This window comes from Scomber japonicus, chromosome 8 (genome assembly GCF_027409825.1).
Source record: "Scomber japonicus isolate fScoJap1 chromosome 8, fScoJap1.pri, whole genome shotgun sequence".
NCBI classification, from domain to species: Eukaryota; Metazoa; Chordata; class Actinopteri; order Scombriformes; family Scombridae; genus Scomber; species Scomber japonicus.
In genome coordinates, this window is record NC_070585.1 from 5,339,559 (window position 1) to 5,366,974 (window position 27,416).

General features: G+C 41.4%; 1 protein-coding gene across 1 annotated transcript in view; it reads right to left on the reverse strand.

Moving 5' to 3' along the window:
• The window catches only part of enpp6 (ectonucleotide pyrophosphatase/phosphodiesterase 6), a 97,137-nt gene that overhangs the window by 23,101 nt on the left and 46,620 nt on the right, over window positions 1-27,416 (reverse strand). The window contains exon 4 of the mRNA XM_053324496.1: window positions 104-245. Within this exon, the coding sequence (XP_053180471.1) occupies window positions 104-245 (142 nt within the window). The remainder of the gene's footprint in view (window positions 1-103; window positions 246-27,416) is intronic.

Below are 27,416 nucleotides of genomic sequence, written 5' to 3' on the forward strand. Positions count from 1 at the left end.
AAAGAATATCATAGGCAAGAGAAACAGATGAAAATAAACCACATGACAGCAAAAGTATAATTGTAGAAGCTGTAGCAACAACATTGTTAATGATATTACTAACTTTAATTTTGAAGTTGAGTGTCTGCATGGCATGATCCAATTGTTGCACAGCTGCTCTGACCTGATGAGAGTCTGGCCCAAAGTGATGACCCTCCACATCTATTTTCTCATAATATATTGCTGCCATGTCTGCATGACCTGAGCTACAAACAAAGACACAGACACACACACACACATTGTAATATGTTCAAATCTATATTTGATCAGGATATGTCCTTTAACTTGCGCATTAAAACAAAATTTCAATGACTGCCTTTTTTCATCGACGTAACATTGGCAAAATGAAATAGATAATGAAATTTGGTAGGCACATGTATCTGTATCTAAGTCCAGCAAGAAGTCAGCCATTTTGAATTTTCTTTTCAATTTTTGCAATTTCATCTGTTGAAAACAGGTCAGCTTTGTGTGAACAACATCATCCAATTTGGATGGAATTTACATGGTGCGGTCTCCACATGACATAAGACATGACGTGTCATTAGTGGGTGTTCTGAAGCACAACATAGTGTACACAAGAGATTATATTTAATAAACCAGTACATGCAATGGGGTAGGCAATATAGCCTCAAAATTATATTAAATTATATCATTATATCAAATTTGTGATGTGAAATCATGATATTTATGATGATATAGGAACAATGTTTTATCACTGATTGCAGCTCTCAGGTAGAAATATGCTGAGCTACTGTCATTGATGACGGGAGCGGGAGCATTATAGTGAAACAGTAAAGTCACAGCAAGTCAAATGTAAATACAAAAGTGACCTATGTAGTGTTTTCCATGGACATTTTATAAGGATCCCCAACTACTAAGACGTGTATGCCTAATTAGATTCATGTTGTCATCAACTATATAAATGTGATATAAAAAAATCTTGGGTCATTTGTTTATTTTTGGGCTGCACAAGTACCCACTTTGTTAGAGTCTCTCACACACACCTCTCCTCAGCAAGCTCAAGTGAGCGATCTGATTTACAATTAAGCTCAATAAATCATATACATCTCACTCTGATCAAATAGTTAGAAAATTATGTTGTTTCAAAGTTATTTCCCCCCAACCATTATCAGCAATTCTTCATGTATTTTATAGATGAACATTAAATCAACAATATCTATATGAACATACACAATTTGTATAAAAATATCAAAACAAATAGTACAAAAATAAACAATATAATTAGACAAAAATAAAAGGGAGCTCACATTCCTGTGTGCAACAATATTAAGTACAGCCACTTCATTACAGTTTCTTACACACACCTTTAAGGGAGAGGGGAATAGATAGTATGAGAAGCAATCCCTGCGCAGTTGGTTTAGCAAAAATCGTAACTCGCGTGCCATACATAAATACATACACACACTAATGTACATCTCACTAAAAGGGACAACATGTGCGGCCTGTTCAAAACAATATTCATGCCTCTGTTTAGCGTTTTTAGCACGTTTTAGCATCTCATTCACAGGAGCACCCCTGTCATCTTACCTCTCCTCAGCAAGCCCGGTGACCGACTGAGAAGAACAGTGCGAGAACAAGAGAATGTCTGATATGCAACAACATAATCTACATTTACTGCGTCTTTTCTACCACCACAAATGGGACAACAAAAGAGATAGTTATCTCCTTTATGTGCAATATTCATGAAAATGTATGTATCAGTTGGTCTCTGACTGCATCATGGTGCTCCATAATAACGGCAGTTTGACTGTAGCACTTCCAAATATGCACAAATGGTATTTATTATTATTATTTGTATAAGTGCTTTTCTAGACCACTCAAAGTACTTTCTTTTCATTCACCCATTCACACACATTCATAAAATGATAGCAGGGCTACCAGCTCATCAGGAGGGAGATTAACCATTCATACACCATTGTGGCAACAACGGGAGCGACATGTGGACTGGAGGAGCCGGGAATCGAACCTCCAATCTTCCAATTGGTGGATGACTGCTCTACCTCCTGAGCCACAGCCACCACAAAGGCGAGGACCTGTTCACCAATAATTGCAGCTTTAAAAAGGGCCCAAGCACCAAGTGGTGTAAGGCCCTATCGCAGTGGCAAAAACTAGATCTAATCTGGGCCCCCAGATTATTCTGATACACTGATTTTTTAAATTATTTTTTTTAACACTGGGCCACAGTTAGTGTACTGCACCTTGCTGAAATAGCCTATGTACAGTGTGGGGTGAAGAAAGGAAAAAAACAACAACCTCACAGTAAACCATTCAAATGTTATTTTTACTTATAATGTGACTGTGGGCCATGGAGTCACACATATGAACAATAACAATAGCCCCTTTAAAGCCTGTTCAAGGCAGGAATGCTGCGCCTTTATTCCACCTCGCTGTTCTGTATAAAAGATACAGAGGTAGTCACAGAACCAGATCAACACTGGCTCGCTGTTGAGTGGCAGTGAAAAGCAAGTGAATCAGATCAATAAATTATTTTCTGATTGTTTCTCACACACACACACACACACACACACACACACTTTTGCAAATTAAATGTCATGAAAAACATTAATTTCGGCACAATAAAGCAGACTATGCTGGCATATGTCTTGGGGTTACTGATAGGCTTGCCAACATCTGGGAATGTTGGAAAGTTGGAAACTTCACATGGAAATTAACAGGAATATTTGGGAATTAACAGGAATATACTGGACATTTACAAAATTGCATGCTAGCCTATGACAGGGAACTTGAATGTAGTTAGAAAAACAACATCTCGTAGCATAAACTTGGTTAAAACAACCAGATTTAATGCAAATACAGTTGAAGATCTACTAGGGATGGGTCACAATTTTCGAATATTCGAAAAAATCGAATAGTTAATGCGACTAAAGCATAAATAAATATATGAACTATCGTCTTTTTATCTCCTCCTTTTTTGGCGTCTAGTTCGGCTCCTATCCGCACGAGGGCAGTATAAGATTAGATGTAGCGGTGTGGATGGGCTAACATTATAGGGCTAACGTTAGCTAAATGCTCTTCTACAAATGGAGAAACAAGCAGAGACTAGTACAGCCGTCAAAAAGTTCTGTGTGGAACAACTTCAAAAAAATCAACGAAAATGAGGTGCAGTGAGTTAAGGGTAAGGATGTGGCGCAGACCATCATACTCTGTTTTATAGTCGTTTTGGGTATAAAAATAAAACGAACGAGTTGTGAAATTATGAATGGATCTCTCTCTCTCTCTCTCTCTCTCTGTGTGTGCGCGTGCGTCACGTCTAGGGTTGCAAAGGGGTGGAAAATTTCCAGTAAATTTCCGGAAAGTTTCTGGTAAATTTCCATGGGAAGTTAAGCTGGGGAATTTTGGAAATATTCCAAATTGGAAACTTTCCATGGGAATTATGGGAATTTATGGCAATTGAGGGTAATTTAGTGGAAAGGTATCATCATTTGATTGATTAATTGGATAAAAAAATTCCACCCCTTCATTAAAAAACAGAACATTATTTTAAGTTGACGATGAAAAAAGGTGCACAAACAATGTCGCTTGATGTCCCTGAGCTGTTGAAGTTATATTAAATTATAAAATTATTAATAATTTAATATAAAAAAACAACTCAATGGTATTATTAGGGCCCGAGCGCTGACCAGCGCGAAGCCCTATTGTATCTGTCAAGATTATTATTATTAGGGCCCGAGCGCTGACCAGCGCGAAGCCCTATTGTTTTTGCCATGATTATTCTTCTTCTTCTCCCACAACAATGGCCTTTTTGCCCCCCTGAACGTGCCTTAAAAGTCACCAAAGTTTGCACGCAAGCCAGACCCGGCGAAAATTTTGATATTTTATGGTTTGCAGAAATGGGCGTGCCAAAATGGCTCTCTAGCGCCCCCTATTGAATATAAAAATGTGAGAGATTGACGTACATGAACGAAATTTGGTATATATATGTATCATGTCCAGACGCACAAAAAAGTCATTGGGGCCCATGACGTCACTCCAACAGGAAGTCAGCCATTTTGAAAAATATGTGCGATTTTGGCGTTTTCCACTCCTCGTACTTTAACGAACTAGTCCTAGAGATTTCATCTCATCCACTTCAAATTCACACAGACTCATCTTGAGACATTGGAGATGAAAAGTTATCAAAAGCTTTTTCGTCCGTCATTCCTGGTTGCCGTGGTGACGCGGCGAATTTCGATGCTTCGCCATGAAATTTCAAACCCTCATAACTTGACTCCACATAGTATGAGCTTTACCAAATTTAATATGCTTGTTATATGCACCTACTGGCAACAGGAAGTCACTTGCGTCATTTGTTCATGAATTATTCCCATAATCTTAAGTATTTCCACCTGAAATTGTCTCAGCTGAGACATAAGACCTTGGTGATGCTACAGTCTGTAACTCGTGACCCATCATCAAATACCGTTGCCATGACAACGCATTCAACGCCATGAAAATACGATTACAGTTTTCAGGGGCAAAGGATGCCTCCACGGTAACAAAAGTCAACATACACGTCTGGAGTGGGGTCATTTAACATCCTATATACTTCAATGGGATGGGCGTGACTAAACGGCTCAATAGCGCCCCCTTGAATATTTCAAAATTGAACCTCAGCCTTCCCGATTGACATAGAAGAATGAAATTCGGTAGGTTTATGTATCATCTCCAGACGCACAAAAACGCCATTTGGACCCATACCCTAAGTCCAACAGGAAGTCGGCCATCTTGGAAAAAATGCTCAATTTTGGTGAATTTTTGGCTCATTTCCAGGTGTCATATTTGAATGAACTAGTCCTAGGGATTTCATTCCATCCACTTCAAATTCGCACAGAATCATCTTGAGACATTGGAGATGAAAATTTATCAAAAGCTTTTTCCCCCGCCATTCCTGGTTGCCGTGGTGAAGCAGCGAATTTCGATGCTTCGCCATGAAATTTCAAACCCTCATAACTTGACTCCACATGCTCTGAGCTTTTCCAAATTTAATATGCTTGTTCAGTGTCCTGGTCTGAACACATGTACAGTCTCATATTTAGTGACAGTCATAGCGCCACCTACTGGTAACAGGAAGTCACTTGCTTCATTCTTTCACTAATTACTCCCATAATCTTCATCCCATCCACTTCAAATTCACACAGGATCATCTTGAGACATTGGAGATGAAAAGTTATCAAAATGAAAAGTCACCAAAGTTTGCACGCAAGCCAGACCCGGCGAAAATTTTGATATTTTATGGTTTGCAGAAATGGGCGTGCCAAAATGGCTCTCTAGCGCCCCCTATTGAATATAAAAATGTGAGAGATTGACGTACATGAACGAAATTTGGTATATATATGTATCATGTCCAGACGCACAAAAAAGTCATTGGGGCCCATGACGTCACTCCAACAGGAAGTCAGCCATTTTGAAAAATATGTGCGATTTTGGCGTTTTCCACTCCTCGTACTTTAACGAACTAGTCCTAGAGATTTCATCTCATCCACTTCAAATTCACACAGACTCATCTTGAGACATTGGAGATGAAAAGTTATCAAAAGCTTTTTCGTCCGTCATTCCTGGTTGCCGTGGTGACGCGGCGAATTTCGATGCTTCGCCATGAAATTTCAAACCCTCATAACTTGACTCCACATAGTATGAGCTTTACCAAATTTAATATGCTTGTTATATGCACCTACTGGCAACAGGAAGTCACTTGCGTCATTTGTTCATGAATTATTCCCATAATCTTAAGTATTTCCACCTGAAATTGTCTCAGCTGAGACATAAGACCTTGGTGATGCTACAGTCTGTAACTCGTGACCCATCATCAAATACCGTTGCCATGACAACGCATTCAACGCCATGAAAATACGATTACAGTTTTCAGGGGCAAAGGATGCCTCCACGGTAACAAAAGTCAACACACACGTCTGGAGTGGGGTCATCTAACATCCTATATACTTCAATGGGATGGGCGTGACTAAACGGCTCAATAGCGCCCCCTTGAATATTTCAAAATTGAACCTCAGCCTTCCCGATTGACATAGAAGAATGAAATTCGGTAGGTTTATGTATCATCTCCAGACGCACAAAAACGCCATTTGGACCCATACCCTAAGTCCAACAGGAAGTCGGCCATCTTGGAAAAAATGCTCAATTTTGGTGAATTTTTGGCTCATTTCCAGGTGTCATATTTGAATGAACTAGTCCTAGGGATTTCATTCCATCCACTTCAAATTCGCACAGAATCATCTTGAGACATTGGAGATGAAAATTTATCAAAAGCTTTTTCCCCCGCCATTCCTGGTTGCCGTGGTGAAGCAGCGAATTTCGATGCTTCGCCATGAAATTTCAAACCCTCATAACTTGACTCCACATGCTCTGAGCTTTTCCAAATTTAATATGCTTGTTCAGTGTCCTGGTCTGAACACATGTACAGTCTCATATTTAGTGACAGTCATAGCGCCACCTACTGGTAACAGGAAGTCACTTGCTTCATTCTTTCACTAATTACTCCCATAATCTTCATCCCATCCACTTCAAATTCACACAGGATCATCTTGAGACATTGGAGATGAAAAGTTATCAAAAGCTTTTTCCCTCGTCATTCCTGGTTGCCGTGGTGGCGTGGCGAATTTCGATCCTTCGCCATGAAAATTCAAACCCTCATAACTTGACTCCACATGGTCTGAGCTTTTCCAAATTTAATATGCTTGTTCAGTGTCCCAGTCTGAACAAATGTACAGTCTCATATTTAGTGACAGTCATAGCGCCACCTACTGGAAACAGGAAGTCACTTGCTTTATTCTTTCACTAATTACTCCCATAATCTTAAGTATTTACACCTGAAATTGGCTCAGCTGAGACATAAGACCTTGGTGATGCTACATTCTGCAACTCGTGACCCATCATCAAATACTGTTGCCATGACAACGCATTCAACGCCATGAAATACGATTACACTTTTCAGGGGCAAAGGATGCCTCTACGGTAACGAAACTCAACACACACGTCTGGAGTGGGGTCATTTAACATCCTATATACTTCAATGGGATGGCCGTGACTAAATGGCTCAATAGCGCCCCCTTGAATATTTCAAAATTGAACCTCAGACTTCCCGATTGACATAGAAGAATGCAATTCGGTAGGTGTATGTATCATCTCCAGACGCACAAAAATGCCATTTGGACCCATACCCTAAGACCAACAGGAAGTCGGCCATCTTGGGAAAAATGCTCAATTTTGGTGAGTGTTTTGGTCATTTCCACGCCTCATATTTGAACGAACTACTCCTAGAGATTTCATCCCATCCACTTCAAATTCACACAGAGTCAGCTTGAGACATTGGAGATGACAAGTTATCAAAAGCTTTTTTATGACTTATTCCTGTTGGCCGTGGCTGTGCAAACAATTTCGATGCTTCGCCATGAAGGAGGAAGTCCTTATAACTCCTACAGACATTGTCCCGTCTACACCAAATTGATCACACATGTAGAGGGTACCGCCCTGAACACATCTATGCATCAATACTGTGTCAAATACACAGCGCCACCTACTGGACACAGGAAGTCAGCCTCATATGACAAACATTATCCGATTTACATGAAATTTACAGGATGTGTTCTCCACATCACACACTGCAACATGACATGTAATTGGTGGGTGATCTCTAGCGCCACCTAGTGGACACATGCAATGTGACTTAGCCCCATCACACAATATTCATTACAAGCCCAGGTGCCAAGAAGTCTACGTGCCCGCTGTGTCTGCCATGTAACTGCAGCATGCACCGACATGCGCGTACGGCACGGTGCATGGGGGCGCGAGGGCCCGTTCATCACTGCTTGCAGTTTTAATTTTTTTTTTCTTGCACGACGACGGCCTTTTTGCCCCCCTGAACGTGCCCCGAAACTCACCAAAGTTTGCACGCAAGCCAGACCCGGCGAAAATTTCGATATTTTATGGTTTGCACAAATGGGCGTGACAAAATGCCTCTCTAGCGCCCCCTACAAAATCAATAAAAGCGAGCCCCTCGTGACAGATTGACATAGAGAAACGAAACTTGGTACACATGTTCAACATGTCAAGACGCACCAAAAAGTTGCTTGGACACATACCCTAACACCAACAGGAAGTCGGCCATTTTGAATCAAAATATTGATTTTAATGCAAATTGTGGCATCATATTTGAATGCACTACTCCTAGAGTTTTCTTCCCATCCACTTCAAATTCACACAGAGTCATCTTGAGACATTGGAGATGAAAAGTTATCAAAAGCTTTTTCCCCCCGTCATTCCTGGTTGCCGTGGTGATGCGGCGAATTTCGATGCTTCGCCATGAAATTTCAAACCCTCATAACTTGACTCCACATTGTCTGAGCTTTTCCAAATTTCGGATGCCTGTTCAGGGTCCTGCTCTGAACACATGTACAGTCTCATATTTAGTGGCAGTCATAGCGCCCCCTACTGGCAACAGGAAGTCACTTGCTTCATTCTTTCACTAATTACTCCCATAATCTTCATCCCATCCACTTCAAATTCACACAGGATCATCTTGAGACATTGGAGATGAAAAGTTATCAAAAGCTTTTTCCCTCGTCATTCCTGGTTGCCGTGGTGACGTGGCGAATTTCGATCCTTCGCCATGAAAATTCAAACCCTCATAACTTGACTCCACATGGTCTGAGCTTTTCCAAATTTAATATGCTTGTACAGCGTCCCCGTCTGAACACATGTACAGTCTCATATTTAGTGACAGTCATAGCGCCCCCTACTGGCAACAGGAAGTCACTTGCTTCATTCTTTCACTAATTACTCCCATAATCTTAAGTATTTACACCTGAAATTGACTCAGCTGAGACATAAGACTTTGGTGATGCTACATTCTGCAACTCGTGACCCATCATCAAATACTGTTGCCATGACAACGCATTCAACGCCATGAAATACGATTACAGTTTTCAGAGGCAAAGGATGCATCCACGGTAACGAAACTCAACACACACGTCTGGAGTGGGGTCATTTCACATCCTATATACTTCAATGGGATGGCCGTGACTAAATGGCTCAATAGCGCCCCCTTGAATATTTCAAAATTGAACCTCAGCCTTCCCGATTGACATAGAAGAATGAAATTCGGTAGGTTTATGTATCATCTCCAGACGCACAAAAACGCCATTTGGACCCATACCCTAAGTCCAACAGGAAGTCGGCCATCTTGGGAAAAATGCTCAATTTTGGTGAGTTTTGTGGTCATTTCCAGGTCTTATATTTGAACGCACTAGTCCTAGAGATTTCATCCCATCCACTTCAAATTCACACAGAGTCAGCTTGAGACATTGGAGATGACAAGTTATCAAAAGCTTTTTTATGACTTCTTCCTGTTGGGCGTGGCTGTGCAAACAATTTCGATGCTTCGCCATGAAGGAGGAAGTCCTTATAACTCCTACAGACATTATCCCACCTACACCAAATTGCTCACGCATGTAGAGGGTCCCGCCCTGAACACATCTATGCATCAATACTGCTTCATATACACAGCGCCACCTACTGGACACAGGAAGTCAGCCTCATATGACAAACATTATCCGATTTACATGAAATTTACAGGATGTGTTGTCCACATCACACACTGCAACATGACAGGTAATTGGTGGGTGATCTCTAGCGCCACCTAGTGGACACATGCAATGTGACTTAGCCCCATCACACAGTGTTCATTACAAGCCCCGGTGCCAAGACGTCTACGTGCCCGCTGTGTCTGCCATGTGACTGCAGCATGCACCGACATGCGCGTACAAGGCGATGCGTGGGGGCGCGAGGGCCCGTTCATCACTGCTTGCAGTTTTAATTCTTAATGGTTTCACACACAACTCAACAAAAATACAACAACGTGTCTGTGAAGCTCAAGGCTCAAAAGTCTGGCTTCAAGTTGTGTGTTCTGGGCTCATGAGTGTGGTCCAGAATTATAGAAATCATCTGTGCATGTGATGGAGGAATGCACAGTGCATGTAGGGGGCAGTGTGCTATGTGAGCATGTGGGCAGTGTGCTATGTGTGCTATGTGATAGCATAGATATCCAACTGTACTGCACGATATCTGGTTGTTTTAATCAGGATTATGCTAAAATATTATTTTACACAACTATATTTAAGTTCCCTAATAAGAACGTACCTTCAGTTTAGTAAATTCCTGTTAATTCCTATTAATTCCCGTTAATTCCCATTAATTCCTGTTAATTCCCATGCAAAGTTTCCAAGTTTGAAAATTCCCGGAATTTTGCAACCCTAGTCACGTCACCCTGTCACGTCACGATTCGAAAATCGGTCGAATAGTTCCAGCGATTTTCGAATAGTGTTTTTGCTTGAAATGCCTATCCCTAATATCTACCCTATTCCCCAATCACATGCAGGCCACACCCCCTTATGCACATATAATTTCTAGAACTCTGGACTACTGAAGCCACACATTTGAACCCAAGGACTACATAAAGTCAAGTAAGTTTTGATGATATTAGTGGGGTAAATATATTTGATCTACGTTATTAAAATTTGACTTGTAAATATTCAATCAAAATGTGTACAATTGCGACAGGTGTGTAACAAAGCAAAATTAAATTGACTCACATTTATTTGTTGTGTTTTATTTATTAGAATTTTATCCATTCTCTGAACCTATGTTGTCGTATAAGTGAGTTCTGTCACAGATTCCAGTTGCTTTTTCTTGCTTTGAAAAAAAAAAATCAATTACTTAGTCTTTTTCAAATTAGTCTTTAAAGCCAAACTTACTTGCTGATTCCCATCCTAGTGTATTGTATTTTGAGGGGCTAAACGTGCACTGAAATGAACAAAGCTTTGCACCAAAGTGGTGTAAAATGTAATATTCACTGCCATTATAAGAGGGAGGGACACATATTATCTTTTATTATTATTTTTTTTTTAAATAATTAGTTTTGAAACTTTGACACACTTGACATTTTTACCATGTCGTAAATCAGTGCATCAGTCTATCCACTGTTTTCAGAGCGCTGAGTCAGTGCTTCATTATCAAATCTATTCCACTTGCTTATTGAGAGAATGCCCTAATCAATTAAACTCCATTCCATGTTTTCACTGCTACCTTACAGGCAGATTATAGGCAGATTCTCACACAGCACACACATGCTTGTGTGACGCTTGACTGTGCTCAGGCACCAGGTAGCTGAGTTAAAATGGGTCACACACTTGATGTTTAGGACATTAACTCACCAAAAATCAATGCTTGGCATTTAACACAATGTTCATATTTTCTGTGATCACAGCCTTTTTGTTTTTACAAAGTTACAAATTCACCACACTGACAGAGAGCAGCCTCACTGTTCGCTGTAAGTGATAAGTATAGATAAGTGAAGAGGCGGGGCATTTGGGTAGCTAAGGGGTTAGGGCACATGCTTTATAATCTCAAGGTCGATAGTTTGAATCAGGCATTGGACCTTCATTTAAGCCCCCACCCTGCAAGATTCTCCCATCCACATTTTTAATGCTTCTGATGCCCATGGATCTGGGCATGGGTGTGGCAAAATTGCTTGGCAGCACCCCCTAGTGCAATTTTACCATTTTCAGGCCTTGTACTTTCACAAACTCCTCCTTAGAGATTTAACCTCATCAACTTCAAATTTGTGCAGTGTCATTTTAAAACCTTTGCAATGGCAATTTATGAAAATCTTGAGCTTTCACACAACGCCCTTATTGTGCAGTGAATTTCAGTGTTTCGCCATAAAAAAGGAAGTCCATATAACGCTAATGTATATTATCCAATCTTTCCCAAATTTCTTATGCGTATTGAGGGTCATATCCTGACCACATCTATATGTCAATACTGAGTCATACTCATAACGCCACCTACTGGCAACAGGAAGTTACACATTCTATACTTCAATGACCTGTGTCTTGTACGATGAACACCAAAAAAGCATTAAAGACCATGTAAAATGAAAGACATTTTCTTCTAAAAAAATTAAATAGGTCATAAATGTTTTCCTAAAAAATGTGTAAAAAGCATTTCAACCATTTAGATTTGAATTGTGATGCTAGGCTTCACAAACTGTGTTTCAAGATTTCTGTGTTCAGGATTTACTGGGCGGGTCTGAAAATCACAGCCGCGTTACGTAACGCCACGTGTCAAGTTGGTTGGCCGCTGCCACCAATACAGAACCACACACAGTCTACGCATTACCAATACCCTGGCCTGCATATTCCTCTGTGGGCAAAGTCCAAGGCCCAGGAGGCATCGTTGCACCAGGCGCATGAGCAGAGAGCAAGAGAGCAGGGGCAGGGTGGACTTTCTCTACCATGTGTGGAGGACGCTTACATTGCTGCCTAGCTAAGACCTCTAGTTTGCTGGTGTAATCCGAACTACTCCGTCAAATGGAAAGAATACTGTCAGAATAACGTCTGTGCCCTTCCCGCAATATGCATCCTCCAAGTTTATCGTGGCAAACCAGTCGCCTTGGAGGATGGCCTGTCGAATCCGTAGTACAGTCAACATCTTGCAACATAGGGGCCTCAAAAACTTTTTTGTAAATATGTTTTTATTGTTTTTTTTACGATTATTATCCCAAAGAGATGAAAAATACAGAACAAATGCATATCACATCAATTTACACATTTATCTCCAAAATGTAGAAGTGCATTGACACAGTGTGTTCCCAATTCCCATTCCCTCCCACCCATAGGTTTACAGGATATAAAGCACACAGAGAATAACAAAACAGAAGCAAACACAACAAAAACAAAACAAAAACAAAAGCAAAAACAATTGAACTAATAAAGATATATATGTATATTAAAAAGGAAAAAAAAGGGGGGGGGGGGGGGGTCACATCTGCGATTGATCATGTGTGAGTTCCACCCTATTCATTGTTAAGGGGTCATAGAAGTCGAGAAAGGGCCTCCATATTTTGAAAAAAGATTGAGAGGATCCCTTTAATGTGTATTAGATTTTTTCTAGCTTTAAGAAGTACATAACATCATTGACCCAGTGAGAGAAGGATGGAGGAGTTTGTTGTTTCCATCTGAAAAGGATCAAATGTCTCGCAAGGAGTGTGGTAAAGGCTATTACGACAAAGACTTTAGCTGGTAAGACAGCCTGAGATTCCTCTGGTGTTAGACCAAAGTGGGCACAAATCGGATCAGGATCTAACTGGGTTCCAAACATCTCACTAAAAGCTTTAAAAATACTGATCCAAAAGGTGGAGAGGTTCGGACATAGCCAGAACATGTGCATTAGGTCTGCTGGCTGACCTCTACATCGGAGGCATAATTGGTGAGCATTCAGATAAATCTTTGCCAACCTGGCCTTAGTAAAATGAGCTCTATGTACCACCTTCAGTTGGATTAAACCGTGCTTAGCAGATGTAAACGAAGTATGTATCAGATTTAAGATGGAGTCCCATTGAGCGTCTCTAAAAACTACTCCAATATCAGAATCCCAGGCCTTCCATAGGTTTTCAGTGGAGTGTGGGTTAATGCCCTTTATGAAATCATAGATCTGGGCTACCAGTCCTCTACGGTCTGATTTCAGTTCAAGAATATATTGGATATGTGATTTTATGGGCTTATCCAGAAATTAATTAAATGTCTTTTGTACGAAGCTCCTAACCTGTAAGTAATGGAAGAAATGGTTCTTAGGCAAATCGTAGGTTTGGGATAATTGAGAGAAAGACATAAATATGTCTTCTATATATAAGTTACACATTGACTTAATCCCTTTGTCAAACCACAGACTGAATGCAGGATAAGTACAAGAGGGAGTGAACGTGTGATTTGACTTAACAGGTGAGAGGATAGAAGGCCTCTGTAGCATGTTTTCTAAATTGAGCCCAAATTCTTATGGATTGATGAATTATTGTATTTGAGCTCAAATTATTGCTAACAAGGGGCAAGGCCACACAAATCACTGAGCTTAAGTGATGTTGGCATGACGAAAGCTCCAATTGCACCCAGTCTGCTTTATCTGGGAATGGTTTATCTTCAAACCAGTGAATTAATTTCTTGATGTTGCATGCCCAATAATAAAAAATAAAATTTGGCAACGCAAGTCCTCCAGAGCACTTCGATCCTTGGAGGTGAGTCTTGCTGATACAACTAGGTTTGTTCGCCCATATGAAAGAAACAATAATTTTAAAGAATGATTTTTTAATTAAAATTGGGATGTTTTGGACCGACAATGGTAAAGACGCCCATCGGTTCATATCCTGCTTACATTTATTAAGGACTGCCATGAAAATTTTCTTAAAGGTAGCAGGGAAAGAGCGAGTGACCTCAATTCCCAGATATTTAAGGCCATTTTGGACCCTTTTAAAGGGAAAAAGATTAGGTGGAATTTCATCTGCCTTAGAGTTTAAGGGAAGAAGTTCGCTCTTTTGCAAATTCAACTTATATCTGGAGATCTTTCCAAACTGATTCAGATTATCTAGAATGCAGGGGAGTGATGAAGTTGGGTTGGAAACTAAAATAAAAAGCAGATTGTCTGCATAAAGAGACGTTTTAAACTCTAGGCCCTCCCGCTGTATACGTTTAACCTCTTAATACACTATGTTTTATGTTTTTAATGACATGCCCAAGTTGTGAGCAGCACAGATCCCACATAGTTTGAGACTCAGAGATGTGTCTGGTATCATGGGAAAGGTAACACTCTCAGGATTCTTGTAAAAGTGTGACTCTGACTTACTGACAAAGAGTGGCAGAGGTTACAATGATGGGGTTGTTTACTCGCCCATAGGTTTGCCTATACAATGACATGTGTACAGACATATGCACACACACTTGCCATATGTAGCTATCTATGTATTTATTTAGCTATATATCTATTTATCTTATTTATTTAGCTATAAAGATGTCAAATCGAAGAAGAACCAACCGTGTAACAAAATGCAGAATGCGTAATGACATGATTCAACTCTTTTACACACCGGACAGTGGAGCGCACTGGTTACGCTTATGGACAGCCAAACTGATAGCTTAGCGTCATACGTCATACACCGTTGGAAACCTCAGACTATTGGCTAGAAGGTTATCCACTTCATTTCACCGAATATTATATAATATAATGTAGTGTGCGAGTGAATGGATCAATAAGTGTCTGTGATGGAGTGCTGGGATGTGTGACTGAACCTATATTTATGATGGAATGATTGTTTTGGTAGATTGATATGGTGATGTGGAGAGGGTGATGTGAAGTGATGTGATATGAATGCTTGTGTGAATGCTTTGATGGAGGGTTGGGGGGTGTGGATGTATATCTATGGCGGTACATGCGTAGGATCGTCCAATCAGTCTGTGTTTGTTCCACTACTGTCTTTTTACCTGTTTGTATTGCATGTTTCTTTTAATTAATTTTTTTTATTTTTTATTGTATATTATTTATGTGCTGCAACTTTTTTCCCTGTCTCCAAGACAAATTTCTCCCTGGTGGAGACCAATAAAGTAACCTAACCTAAGAATATTTCCATTGGCTGGAACAGCTGTCAATCAAAGCCATTTTGTCGTTGTCGTCGGTCACATGTCCTCATTGGCTTTGGAGCAGTGGCGTAGGCAGAATTTTTATCTTGGGTGGGCCAGTACAAAATTGGATGGGCCATCTTTTCTCAGACAAAAGGACAGTGCATTTAATTTACAGCGCACAGCACTGTTAACCACTTTATTGCACAAAGTTGGCAACTAAACATGAACCAAACAGCAGGGAACACTTAAACATACATCAGGCTTAAATCTTAAGTACCAGGCACAGTTCACCAATCAGTAATAAAAAAAATCTACTAACTGGCTACAAGACACTGTTATCTAAAGCAAAACAATCTCTTCACATTACAGGCAAATATGAAGCAGTGCTAACAACAGGCCTACCTTTGTTGCTTTCATGGCCTACCAAAACACTTAAACATACTGTATCACACAAAATTCATCAGGCTTAAATCTTAAGTAGCCTACCAGGCACAGTTCACCAATCAGTAATAAAAAAAAAATCCACTAACTGGCTACAAAACACTGTTATTTAAAGCAAAACAATCTCTTCACATTACAGGCAAATATGAAGCAGTGCTAACAACAGGCCTACCTTTGTTGCTTTCATGGCCTACCAAAACACTTTAACATACTGTATCACACAAAATTCATCAGGCTTAAATCTTAAGTACCATGGACAGCTCACCGATCAACAGTTTAAAAAAAAAAAGAAAACACCCAGCTAAACATCACTTGAATTACGAAATAACACACTCCTTAATTTCTACCAAACCCATCACATCTAATGAATTCTGGTAGGGCTATTAATGAAAAAAGAGCAACTCGCACTCTAACATTGTAGCCTATTAACAGCATGTGGCTACTACAAAACACATGTTATTTAAAGCAAAGCAATCTCTTCACATCACAGGCAAAATGAAGCAGTGCTATAACAACAGGTCTACCTTTGTTGTTTTCATGGCCTGCAAAACAATTAAACAAACTGTCAGACTTAAATCTTAAGCACCATGGACAGCTCACCGATCAGCAGTAAAAAAAAAAAGAAAAGAAAAGAAAAAAGAATGAAACACTCAGCTATCACAGGCAAATATGAAGCAGGCCTACCTTTGTTGTTTTCATAGCCTACAAAACAAGGCACAAACGCCTGGGTCTTGCATTGAATATAGAGATGATCTCATCATAGTCCAAAGTGTCACAGAGTTCCTTTTCAAAGGACAAAATTGACAGGTTGTTGAGACGGGTGGTACTCATGGATGCTCTGAGGTGCGTTTTAATCCGACCTGCAGTGGAGAACAGTCTCTCAACGCTACAAGACGTCATGGGAAGTGTGATGATGACTCGCAGTAGTTTATTGAGGTTAGGGAAAATGTCAGGAGCACATATGTCCAACACTTCCATGAGGGATGGACATTCCAGCCCGTTGGCAACTTTCCGGCGCAATTGCTCAATGAACACCGTTAATTCAGCATCCTCAACTGAGATGTGATAGTGATCACATGTGGTGCGCATTGACTCTGTCTGAGCAAATGTCTTTGAGTGTGGGAGAAACGTGGCTGCTGTCCTCATGATCCCATACTGGTCCTCTTGGAAACGAGTGTTCAACTCTGTCAGTTCTCTGTCTAGGATATCGTTCCAGAGGTGTCGCAGGTCATCATCATTTTTGACACTCAGAGATTCCGTGAGCCTCGCAGGAAGTCTCCTTTTTCTGTTCCCAGCAGTTACGTCCCAGCTCGTGATGTCGTATTTGCTCATCAACTCTCCAGTCAGCTTCATCACTGCTTCATACCCACATTTTGAATCGTTTCTGAATTGAGCAAAGTTCTCTTTTAGTCCCTCAATGAGGTCGATGCATTCAGTGACACAAAGTGTCGGGCTTTGTAATCCCCTTGTAGCGAAGTCACTCGTCTGAAATAATTTCCCGAACGTGACGAGGAGGAATAAAAACTTTTTTGTTTGTATTTGCAGGAGCAGGGACCGTGCCTCGGCCTGCGTCTGGCCGCTGCTGCCGCTGCCTTCACTGTATTCTGCTAAGACTTCCAATATGACGTCCAGCAGACTTAACATTTTGCTTACTGCCCCAGACCTGGAACTCCAGCGCGTGTCCATGGAGCGCTGGAGTTCCAGGCACTGGCGGTCAGGATGGAGCTCCTTCTGCACCTCAACGAACCGAGCGTGTCTGCTGCTGCCTGTCATGAAACTATGTATATTGTTCACTGTATCAAAAAATGCGCTGACATGTCCGGACACCTTTGATGCTGCACATAGCACCAAATTCAGTCTGTGAGAATTACAGTGGACATACACAGCCTGAGGAAACGTTTGTTTTAAAATAACATGCACACCTCCCTTGTTTCCTGACATAACGGAGGCCCCGTCGAAACTGAAGCCAACACACAGAGATGGGTCAAGTTGTAGTGGTTCAATCACCTGCAGTATTTTCTCTGCAATAGCAACTGCGCTCATGTCATTTGTGTCCACAAATCCAATTGCCCGTTCTTTTATTTTTCCTCCGTTAATGTATCTCACACAAACAGCTACAAGTTCACGTTTTGACTCATCCTTGTATTCATCTGCCATGAGGGCGTAATAGGTGCCCGGTTCACGTATTTCTGCTTTGATCTTGCGCAACAACAAAGAAGCAGCTGACTCGAGCAGCTCATTTTGAACATCGGGGCTCAACAAAGTTCCGTTTCTGGGCAGCTGCTCCAGACGACTTTGGATCTGTGGGTCATATTTGCACATGAACTTGAACAGCTCAAGGAAGTTTCCTCTATTAAGCGCATCCGCATCCTCCCTGTGACCTCTTAGGGAGATGTCCTGCTTGGCACAAAGCAGTACAATATCCAAAACGACTTTTAGATGGTCTCGATTCCTCTCAATGAACAAATAGTCCATGGCATCACGGTTCATTTGGTTTAGCACATTTCCCCGGCCTGAACTTTGATTAGCCCAGTAGCTTTGAAATTTCTCATGTGAAAGGGAGTGAGGTTTGCTCCTCTGGTGCTTGTCGCATGCCTGACGCAGATGTTTCCAGTCTACAAACCCTTCTCTGACAAATGGGCCGTCAGCTCCGCCGGCAAAATGTCTGCACATTTTACAGAAAATCGCGTTCGCTTTTACACTGTATTCCAACCAAGAAAACTCTCCATACCACTTGGATGAGAAACACCGTGATTTTCCATTTTTAACTGTGCAGGGAAATTCCTTCAGTTGTGGCTGTGAAGGTGGTTCCTCAATAGCTGATAAATCAGTGGGCAAAGCCACGTCAGGCTGGCCGGGAGAGAGCGCTGGTGGTGGGGAGCAGGCGACCGGGCTTGGTGGGCTAACCGTATTGCAGGTAGAAGAGTCTGTAAAACCGGGCTCTGTGGGCTCGGCTGTTGGAGGCAGTGCCGTGTCATCTTCTTCGAGTCTGGGTCGTTTAAAATATGACATTAAAGTACATTGTTTCATCATTTTCCTAGCCGTCGACTGGAGTCAAAAGTCCGCTGGCTAACTGACCATGGTTGCTAGGCTTTTTGCCCCGCTCGCTGCACGTCTCGCGCGTAACTGTTACCATGGCAACGACAGCGAGACGCGAGTAGCGCTCTGGGGTCCAATATCTTTTTTTTTTTCTTCTTTTTTTTTAGAAAGAAAGAAACATATATAGGATATATACTGTAGAATAAGTCGAATTAAAATTCCCTGATGAGCATAATTGGTCTCTTTCAAAAATGTTTTTTTTTTTTTTAATTCCTCAAACGTGGATGGGCGGGCCAGTGATTCATGTGGGCGGCACTGGCCCACTCCTGCCTACGCGCCTGCTTTGGAGGCATGTACTGCCTAATCCTAAGTACCGATTGGCTTGTGTGTGGTGTCGTCAGAAGCAGAAGAGGCTCACGGTCGTAAACATCTAGTCACGTGTACTCTGAGATGGACGTGCAGGTCAGGAAACAACGTAAACGGACCGTACATGGTTTGTTCCGTGTGTATTACGTTAAATACATGGACATATTGAGGAAAGTATTTCGGTTTTATGGAAACAGATTTCATATTTCACAAGAATGGATACTTGGCGAGCTGTACAAAAAGTCCTGTGTCATAAGATGATCGTTGTGGATAAAGGGAAGACTTTGAAGGTATGTAGGCATTATAGCTGTTCTCACTTAGCTAAGTGTCTAGTCGAGGCTTGCGGTGAGCAACCATATAATTTGTGAGTGGTCTTGAATGAATCAGGGCAATCTAAGCTTTCTAACAATGTACAGCATGAACATATATGTTTAAGGGTTGGTGTTTAAAACATTCAGAAGAACCTCCCAACTTCCGACCCATCGCACCCGTCACAGTGCAATTGCTAAGGGCTCAATGGCCAATGCAAACAAGAGAGGACAGAGGACAGACCTGTCTTGTCCCCCGTCTGAGAGGGAAGTAAGCAGACTGAGTATTATTAGAGACCACAGATGCCAGGGGGGAAGAGTAAAGCAATCTGATCCAGGCTATGAACCCCTCTTTAAAGCCAAACTTTTGAAGAGTGAAGAATAAATGTTCTCACTCGACCCGGTCAAAGGCCTTTTCAGCATCGAGCGAAATTACTACCTCGGGGCTTGTTGACCGGGCCGAGTGGACAACATTGAATAGCTTCCTCAAATTTGAGTAAGAGTGTTGGCCCTGTATGAATCCCGTTTGATCTTTATCTTTCCTCGCCAATACAGATATTGAAGCCTGCCTCAGTGTCATAGGAAGAGTACCCAGAGAGAGTGCCTCGTTGAACATGGTTTGGAGAATTGGTAGATGGATTTTATAGAATTCGCACGTAAACCCATCAGGGCCGGGCCGACTTATTATTTTGCATAGATTTAACAGCTGTAACAATTTCAGAAACCGAAATGTCTGCGCGCAATTTTGAATTTTGGTCCTCTGACACACTAGGAAATGTCAGGTTTTTGAAGAAATTGCGTGGGAGATCAGAGTCACCACTGCATTCCAATGTATATAGGTCAGAGTAGAATTGAGAAAAAGCTTTATTTATGTCATGATCTGTCAATATCCTGTATTTGATTGGACCCTCGTAATCGAGCGAGCAGACGCTGCCTGATCAGCTTGCAGAGCTAATAGTCTATTCGATTTGTCCCCAAATTCGTAGACATTATGCCTGGCTTTCATAATAAGGCGTGTTGCCTCATCAGTGGTTAAAAGGTCGAATTTAGTTTATAGTCTCAAGCGGTCTTTGTAAAGATCTGATAAACTCTACAAATTTCTCGTTTGATAGTAGAAGAGGGTTGAGTCTCCAAATTCTGTTAGGGGGAGGGCGATTTGGGAGAACTTGGTCAAATTAGAAGGCACTGTGATCTGATATAACAATACTGCTATATGAGCAAGTATTGGCCTGTTATCAAGTAGGAAATAATCTATACAAGTGCATTTTCTATTTAGACAACGTGGGCGCAGGGCGAGAAAATGTCAAATGCCCAGCGCATTTGACAACTAATAAAGACATGTGCCACGTGCGCCGACCGCAAGATAGGGCCCTAAGAGTCAGTTATTCTGGCCTGCATGTAACATAACAGTAGACCTTTATTAACATATTAGTGAGTTTTGCCTTTGTATTTTCTCACCAAAAACGGCTCTAACTATTTAAATCTAACAACGGGCCTTCTCATTGCATATTGTGTGACTCGCTGCAGGAGACACAGGCTGTGTTAGAAACTGCATACTACATATTACATACTTCTATACTACATACGTCCATCCTACACACTAAACGACCAGATAGTAAGCAGATTGTTGACACTGTAGTAAACTACACGATAACCCACAATGCATTTCGTTCCTACTGAAGCTGAAATCAGCAGGCTGAAGCTGATTTCATTTTAGCTCTAACTCTGTAAATATACTACTTTATCCACATTTATAACTTTAAGGTGAAAAAGTAGCCATTTATATCCACAATGTAATGCTAATTTGTCCAAATAACACCTGTTTAAAGTTTTGTTCCTGCGAATTCAGAACCACTTAAGTCAGCCATAGCAAATAACGCACTTCCGGTAATTTTCACAAAATAAAACACCCGTTGCCTTTTATTATTAAGAAAACCATGACAATAGAATTGGTGCTTTTATTTTGAAAACAGGAAGCGACATACCCTCGCTGTTGCTAACTTGAAACCACCGAGGTGGTGATCTGTGACGTTTGTGTTTTTTTTTTTTTTTTCAGAAGTTACATTGCATCTTGGGTAATTTGAGTGTGAGTAGTCAACTCTTGATGCATACTCTGCATTTCTGGCAAATCTAATATACCATCCGGGAAATTCTCACATACTCTAAACCACATACTACGCAGTTGAAAAACACTAAATACTTCAAATGACGTCAGAGTTAGTACGAATCGTAGGAAAGTATGAGATTTTGAAGAGACAGACCCCTCTGCAGCGTGTGTGTGTGTGTGTGTGTGTGTATGCTGACGGTGCCCTGTGCTGCGTCTATAGGTGCGTTTTGATATTAAAGTGTTTTTTGTAATGTTTTATGCACTTTTATAGAGGGGTTAAATTAAATGAGTAGTTTAATGGTAGGAAATAAGCACATTGTTTTTTTTTCTTGTCAAGGGATGTTTATGTTTGTATATCATATTGATTAATTTATTTATAATTCATTTATTTTATTTTTCCTGTGATTATTCATTTCGAGTTAATTGTGAAGGCATACATTTTGGTGTACATTTTATTTGATTTACATTAGTATTTTGTTCATTTTTGCAAAATTACTTTAATACACACAACAACAAAACAACAAAAAAAACTACTACAGCTGTTGTGCTGGAGACAGAGACAGACCCCGCTGCAGCGTGTGTGTGTGTGTGTGTGTGTATGCTGACTGTGCCCTGTGCTGCTTCTATAGAATAAACACCCAGATCCTGATTCCTGGTGTGATTGGTGTTCTTTGGCATGTGAGCAACCATCTTACAGCTGCTACACAAGCACCTCCCTACACTGAGGATCTGCCACCAATGTAAACGTGGCTGACTGTATCGGGGGTGGGTGCAGAAATTGCAATCGATAACCCTGAGTAGTGGAAACCACCCAGGGGTCTGCCCCAAGGGTCTCTTGTCCCCAAGACTGACTTAGTGGGGGACATTAAGGCCCCCAAAACCTGATCTATGTGAGGAGGTCCACAGCCAATCCTCTCCCGACCATGCACACCTGCCAGCCTTCTGCACAGACCAACAATGGGCTTCAGATGGCATAGCAAACTGTTTCAATACCAGATCCTCCACATCAGGAAGTAGTGGTATTGAAAAAGACTGATTTAGTTGCAGTCACATCATCAAACCGGGAGGCCCTCTGGCCTTGGTCTGCTGGCATGTCAACCCCCAATGCTGCCGAGGCCTGAGCAAGAAGCTGGTGATAGAGAGGAGAGGTAATCTCCTGCTCACCCTCTAACTGCTGAGACTCCACCCCTCTTGAACAGGGAGGAGGGCTTCATCCTCTGGGTCAATGCCCAAAATGTCAGTGTCCCCTTCATCAGATGCATCTGACATGGGGGGTACCAGGGGCAGCTCCTCCTGCTCTTGCCAGATGGGGGCAGTGTGCTGGACAGTAGGCGGGGCCACAACCGTAGCTGCAGGAGGGGGCATCGCCACTCAAGCCCTGACACCCACTCAAAAGGGATGAAGTGATCGTGCCACTGGGTCATGCAAAACCACCATTGTATATATAGCCCCAGGTGGCCAATCAGTGTGGCCACCACAAGTGATGTGCCTTACAGAGTAATCCACAACAGCTGCCCCTGTGGGGTCAGTCCCCATACATACGGAATATGTAGGATGGAGAGATAGTCTTGACACGATAGAGAACCTCCAAACACTGGGAGAATGTATGTGACAATGTTTCTTCAATATTTGGGAAGCTATAAAACACATTTTGGGACAACAAATCCTAGGGATATGTCCATCCATCCGTCCATCCGTCCATCCATCCATCTTCTACTGCTTATCCGGGGTCAGGTCATGGGGGCAGCAGCCAATTGTGCAAGTTCTCCCACTTAAAAGATGAGAGGCCTGTAATTTTCATCATAGGTATACCTCAACTATGAGAGACAAAATGAGAAAAAAAATCCAGAAAATCACATTGTCTAGTTTTTAAAGAATTTATTTGCAAATTATGGTGGAAAATAAGTATTTGGTCAATAACAAAAGTTCATCTCAATACTTTGTTATATACCCTTTGTTGGCAATAACTGAGGTCTTCACAAGGTTTTCACACACTGTTGCTGGTATTTTGGCCCATTCCTCCATGCAGATCTCCTCTAGAGCAGTGATGTTTTGGGGCTGTCGCTGGGCAACACAGACTTTGAACTCCCTCCAAAGATTTTCTATGGGGTTGAGATCTGGAGACTGGCTAGGCCACTCCAGGACCTTGAAATGCTTCTTACGAAGCCACTCGTTCGTTGCCTGGGCGGTGCGTTTGGGATCATTGTCATGCTGAAAGACCCAGCCACGTTTCATCTTCAATGCCCTTGTTTTCACTCAAAATCTCACGATACATGGCCCCATTCATTCTTTCCTTTACACGGATCAGTCGTCCTAGTCCCTTTGCAGAAAAACATCCCCAAAGTATGATGTTTCCACCCCCATGCTTCACAGTAGGAATGGTGTTCTTTGGATGCAACTCAGCATTCTTTCTCCTCCAAACACGACAAGTTGAGTTTTTACCAAAAAGTTTTATTTTGGTTTCATCTGACCCTATGACATTCTCCCAATCCTCTTCTGGATCATCCAAATGCTCTCTAGCAAACTTCAGACGGGCCTGGACATGTACTGGCTTAAGCAGGGGGACACGTCTGGCACTGCAGGATTTGAGTCCCTGGCGGCATAGTGTGTTACTGATGGTAGTGTTTGTTACTTTGGTCTCAGCTCTCTGCAGGTCATTCACTAGGTCCACCTGTGTGTTTCTGGGATTTTTGCTCACTGTTCTTGTGATCATTTTGACCCCATGGGGTGAGATCTTGCGTGGAGCCCCAGGTCAAGGGAGATTATCAGTGGTCTTGTATGTCTTCCATTTTCTAATAATTGCTCCCACAGTTGATTTTTCTTCACATCAAGCTGCTTACCTATTGTAGATTCAGGCTTCCCAGCCTGGTGCAGGCCTACAATTTTGTTTCTGGTGTCCTTTGCCAGCTCTTTGGTCTTGGCCATAGTGAAGTTTGGAGTGTGACTGTTTGAGGTTGTGGACAGGTGTCTTTTATACTGATAACGAGTTCAAACAGGTGCCATTAATACAGGTAACGAGTGGAGGACAGAGGAGCCTCTTAAAGAAGTTACAGATCTGTGAGAGCCAGAAATCTTGCTTGTTTGTAGTTGACCAAATACTTATTTTACCAAGGAATTTACCAATTAATTCATTAAAAATCCTACAATGTGATTTCCTGGATTCTTTCCCCCCATTCTGTCTCTCATAGTTGAAGTGTACCTATGATGAAAATTACAGGCCTCTCTCATCTTTTTAAGTGGTAGAACTTGCACAATTGGTGGCTGACTAAATACTTTTTTGCCCCACTGTACATGCCGGCCGCAGCTCTGCGCACAGTTCCAGGAGGATTGCCCTCTGGAACCTAAAGCGCCTGTTGAGCCAGTTGTAATCATGTGCCAGTAAATCCTCTCTGTCTCTGAACACACACTCTCTTCGTATTGTGCCATTTACAATGTCTTCTAATACTGCTAAAGTAGCCATTGTTGTTAATGGTATTTTCACTTTGTGCATGCTTTTATGTCCACTCATGTAATTGCCCACATGTGGGTATATTAATTGTTCATGTGTCTCTGATGCAGGGGCGATTGCTCTGAGACAACAAGGGAAGCTCACCTTCCCCTAAAATTTCATCAAATAAATTGTCACAACTGTCATATTAAATTCACACTAAAATTATAATTTACATTACATCAATGAATTAGATTTTACTACTATGTCATCCTGTAACCAGCTGTTTATTGCCGACACTGTTATTTCCCGACGTGATTTCCCTATCACACACTGGCAGTCCACAGCAGACTTAGAGCTTCAACAGTGTTCAATGAGGCTTTTCCCAACAGCTGTTTTGGGCCAGGGTGGGACAAGCCAGGATAAAACGCTCATTGGATAATGCAACAAACTCGTCCTGACCCTGGACGCTGATGGACGATGCTGGTTCACTTCTTACCGGGGTAAATCACCATGGTAACTTATGCTGAACGGCTAACCTGCTCCATAGCAATGCTTCGTCAATTTTTTTTACAATTACAATAAATAAATAACCTTACCACCACTCAATAAGAACATCGCTGCAAAAGTGTAGAAAAGCAGAATTTTATTCATATTTTTTAATTGACCAAAATATATATTTAAAAAATAATCCTTGAGCGCGCAGTGATCCAGATTGGAAAACCCTGGGTTCAATTATCGAGTTGATAACCAGCTTCGTAGTACTGCTTATCAGGATTGCGAATGTCTGGGTAATTCAACCCAGGTAACGGAGAGAGGTATGTTAATCCAGCTTCGTAGTACAGGCCTCAGGTCACCACACGCTCTACTAGAGCGCAGCAGCCTTGTCTTCCTCTGCACCTGCTCCACTGTCCAGATCCCTCCAGAAGATGAACAAGAATGAGGCGTGTATCACAACAAGATACACGCCACATGTTGTTGTTGTCATGTTCTATAAATAAAAAGTACAATTGAGGATTGAGACAACTTTAGTTGAAAGTATGCACTCTTGAGTGCTTTCTATTTTTAGATGGGTCAGGTGGTATGTTTTTCTTTTGATTATATACATTTGGTACAGTTAATTTACATGTGTTGTACAAAATGTGCCTAATTGTCTTGACTTTAATTCATGAACATAAGTTTATTTATGTGGGACATGTTTGTTATCAGTCTTAGGCTGCTGCTGCATGCAGGTCTAACCATGAATGCAAATCCACTTGATATATATCTGAAATACACTTTATAAACATGTTTTTATACAGAGAGACACATTGTGATTGTGATTCGTTTTTATTGATTGTCACCCAAATGAGGCCATTCAAACCCTTTATAATTTCCTCCTTCCTCTGGAATCTGCTGTCTAATGGAAGACACAACACAAGCAGGTAAGGGTTTTCTGATATGCCTGCCCAGGATGCCATAGGCCCAGCGGACAACCTACTTGTATGCAGTGTAACGGTATTGCCTAGGGACAAAATATAAATATTGATACTTGTACTAATGGCATCAAAGAGTGTGACAGGTAATCATGACCTAAATATAGGCAACTTGTACTTGTAGGGGTGGGAAAAAAATTGATACAGCAGAGTATTGTGATATTTTGCGTGACAATATTGTATCGATACACGGACACCAAGTATCGGCCTTTTATTAAACATTACAAAGGAAATTTAATTTTTTTAGTGCTAGAATAATAAAAATCTATTGCTTTTTCAGTCCACTAGATGGCTCTATTTGTTTTCTGGTGAGGTTACTGAGGTCATGCAGAAGGAAATTGGTAAAATAAAGGTGGCAACAGAGAAAGAAATCACGTCCACGTTTAAATCGAATGTATGGACTCTAGGGGTGCAACGAATCAAAAAACTCACGGTTCGGATCGTTCCTCGGATCAGAGTCACGGATCGGATCATTTTTCGGATCAACCAAAAAAAAATAGACAAGACAAATAAACATGTTTTCATATGTCAGCTACGTGTTACGTCTGTGTGGTAGGCTAACCTAGGCAACTGGTTTGTGTGGCAGCGCGAGTATAAGGAAACAGACGTAGCACTAGAGGCAGCAGTTATCGTTACAGTAGTCACCGAAGTCTAGCCTACTTTTATTTTCCATGCCCACTGTTCTACATGTTGTACACTGAGGACAATAAATCACAACGAGCCATAGTTTGC